This window comes from Austrofundulus limnaeus, unplaced genomic scaffold, assembly GCF_001266775.1.
Source record: "Austrofundulus limnaeus strain Quisiro unplaced genomic scaffold, Austrofundulus_limnaeus-1.0 Scaffold1986, whole genome shotgun sequence".
Lineage (NCBI taxonomy): Eukaryota > Metazoa > Chordata > Actinopteri > Cyprinodontiformes > Rivulidae > Austrofundulus > Austrofundulus limnaeus.
The window spans coordinates 20,228-23,642 of NW_013954388.1; the positions used below are offsets into that span (position 1 = coordinate 20,228).

General features: G+C 37.7%; 1 protein-coding gene across 1 annotated transcript in view; it reads right to left on the minus strand.

Annotated features, from left to right (window-relative positions):
* LOC106536817 (protein polybromo-1) overlaps window positions 1-3,415 on the minus strand; it is a 17,845-nt gene that overhangs the window by 9,521 nt on the left and 4,909 nt on the right. Inside the window, exons 14-15 of the mRNA XM_014034142.1 lie at window positions 3,093-3,372; window positions 2,892-2,997 (exon numbers count right to left, since the gene is read on the minus strand). Of these exons, the coding sequence (XP_013889596.1) occupies window positions 2,892-2,997; window positions 3,093-3,372 (386 nt within the window). The remainder of the gene's footprint in view (window positions 1-2,891; window positions 2,998-3,092; window positions 3,373-3,415) is intronic.

The following is a 3,415-nucleotide window of genomic DNA, read 5'->3' on the forward strand; positions in this document are numbered from 1 at the left end:
CAAATCAAATCAAATCAAATCAAATCAATAATCTTACCACTTGAAACATCACTAGCCCTGAAGCTGCTGGTAGACATCGCGGTTGGAATTATCAAAGGTTTTTGACACCTGAGAGACACCGTAGCAACTCCTTTGTGTTTGGAAGTGGGGGGTGGGGGTGGGGGGAGGACCAGGGAGGATGATTCAACCACTCAACCACTAGATGTCACTGAAAACAAAAAAATCCCACACACTGTGCCTTTAAGGAATGTATTTAAAATTAAACACTTATTGGCATTTGAAAGCTAAAAGGCAGAGCTATAGTTATGTTATTTTTCTTTGCTAGACTATGACATGTGCTTGCTAGAACAACTGCTAACAAAACATTCCTGATGGGGTTGGTTGTCACATGACCAACAATGACCAGACACCACCTGACGTGATGCTCAGGGCAGTCTGCGCTGTGAAACTGCTGCACAAATCTATCTAAAGTACAGCAAAGGACTTCAATATCAACTATCAAACACTGGCAAGATACTACAAACAAGACGTCCATTAGAGGTTTCTGGGGATGAAACTGGTCCACTGGTGCCTGTGAGACACACCAGGACAGCCTCAGTACATCTGTCAGAACTGTGATGACTGAATAAAATGGACAGACCCTACTCTGTTCAGATGCAGACAACTTGAATCTGTTTTTTATTCTAATTTTTGACAAGTCCTATCAGTTTATGGTAAATAAGATGTTGTTACCTATATAAAATGATTTCATCAACTAAGATATTAAATTAAACATTGTAAATTTACAAATATGTTTGAATTAATGTTTATTTTTAAAAGCCTTTTTCTAATTTTTTTCTCATTGAAATATAATTGGGACAACCAACCCTACATGCACAATTCATGTTTAGTAGTGCGTATCTTTTTGAATAAATCCTCCTGAGACGGATATTTTCTTGTACTTCAAAAAGACACTTTGGAGTTCCATTACACATTGAAATTAGATTGACTAAGCATTTCTTTTTTATTTAGATCAGTGGTTCACAAGCAGTTCAAAGTTTAAACTGCTGTTGTTGTGAGTCTTTGGTGAAAATATTACCTTCAAGCAAATGCCCCCTAAACGTATTTACAGTGCCCCCTTTTGGTAAATATTGCTGCCAACGCCCCCTGGTACTGTCGCAACGTCCCCTAGGGGCGGCACCGCCCCGATGAGAAACACTAATTTAGATTAAAGTAAAAAGTGTGACAACCAACCCCGTTCTTCCCTAAAGGAACGGGGAACAAAAGAGCCTTCAGGGCCAAGTAGGGGGTCTCTGCAGACGAGTGGGCGTGTCACAAGGAAAGGCGATTCTAAAGCGACACACCTGATTTGACGGACTTTTTTAAAGGGACACACCTGACTGGACAAACAAAAAAGGGGTGTCACCGTACAGCACCAGCTGATTGGACAAGAACAAAGGGGGCGTTACTGTTCGGCACCACTTTTTCTGGAGACCCCTATTTGGGTCACATTTCTCCTGGTTAACGTGTTGGGGTCAGGGTCAGGCTGTAAAGAGGTCAAGCAGGATCTAAGGATACCGTCATGTAGACCTCGTAGCCCACAGTGTTTATGCTTTAGACACGCCCACTCCTGTGACACGCCCACTTTGATTCTGCAGCCAACTGTCCTGACCAAATCCTGGAGATAACTCAAGAAACCTAGATCGGATCGACTCGGCTCGGCTCGAAATGGGACGGGACGGTGTACAAGTTACACTTCATGCTCCACTGACCCACACACAGAGCAGACATTTAGAGAGAGACACTGATGAACAGAAACACCTGGACAGAGACAACAGGAGCATGTGACAGTGGGCGGAGCAACATCTGAGAGGGAAAACACAACTGAATGGAAGATAAAAAAATCACAAAGGAAAATCAAGAATAAACTCTAAGAAACAACAGAAAAACTGACTCACAGTAGTTATATGCACACAACACATATTAAGCATTTACAAGTACACACCATGCACTTAAATGCACATCTATGTAGTATATTTACATAAGTCTTTGAAAAATTGGGGGGGAAAGTTTTATGAGTTTATACTTCCTATTTATGAGGTAAAAAAAGATGCAGTCAAAAGTAAACATACGTTTGGTGAGGTACGAACTTTAAACCTGTTACCTTTTGAGCGTCTCACTCCCCAAAATGAGTAAGTAAGCAAATAAATAAATTAATTAATTAATTAAACAAAAAAAAAACACTTTTTATGAGAAAACTCATTCAGGAACTCAGAGTTAGGAATACATTTGGCCAAACTCAGAAAATCAGATTTTACTTTAGAAAAAGGTGTCTGCAGTGTGTTATGTTTAATGAAAACTCAAATATTTTGTTTGTTTTTTTACCGTGCAGCATCTATAAAATGACTGAACTACAAAATGTCAACATATTGACTGACAGTTTTACTGTGGAGATGAACTGGAGCCCATTCTCTGTTTTATTAATAATAATAATGAATTTAATTTGAGACAATTTTGAGACAAAATAAGATTTATTCTTCTTCTACCTTTCATTTTATTTTGATTTGTATTTTTTTGGTTTTGGCTTATTTTTATTATTGTACTGTAAATAATAATAATAATAATAATAATAATGAATTTAATTTGTAACACACTTTTCATTAACAAAAATCTCAAAGTGCTACAAAAGAAATTATGTTTCAAAGTCAAAAGAAACAAACATGATTACAAAAGAAGTTTGTGGAATGAGACGCAATGAAGTTTTGGCTGTACTAGAACTAATTGTTATAAAAATTAATTTTAGCTTATAACATAAAAATTGATTAAAAGTTGCTTTCTGCCTAACATGCTTGTGCATCTTTAAAAAATGGAGTAAATGCACCCCAGCATGTCTAACAAAAGGTAACACTTACTTAACTTCAGTTTAGGTGATCCCACATCCTCCTCCTCCGGTGGAGGTCCCAACTCTTTACGCTTGTCTTTCAGTATCTTCTCCAAAATGTTTGCATCATTATATACCTACATAAACAAGTTTTTGTTTTAGAAATGTGTCATTTATGAAGTAATAAAGCAAAAGCTGAATGTTTTATCCTGAGAGAAGTCATAAAGCAGACCTGAGATCCTTCTTCGTTATAATGCCGGGCATTGCGGAACATTAACTTCATGTCTTCTAGAAGCTCTTCCTCTGTGGCGTAGCGTTCATTTCGAATTTTGTACTCGATGGTTTTCAGGTCCATCGGTTCGAGAATGACGTTATAGTAGTCAGGGTAGTCCTTCTTGGATGGTTTAACAGCAAAAAGGTCACAGAGACGTCGATTAGTAACTGCCTCCTTGGCCTCAATCACAGCAGCATACAGAGCTTTCATCCGGTTCTTTTTGACGTTTTTCTTATGGCTGGCCAAAAAAAAAAAAAAAAAAAAAAAAAAAAAAAAAAAAA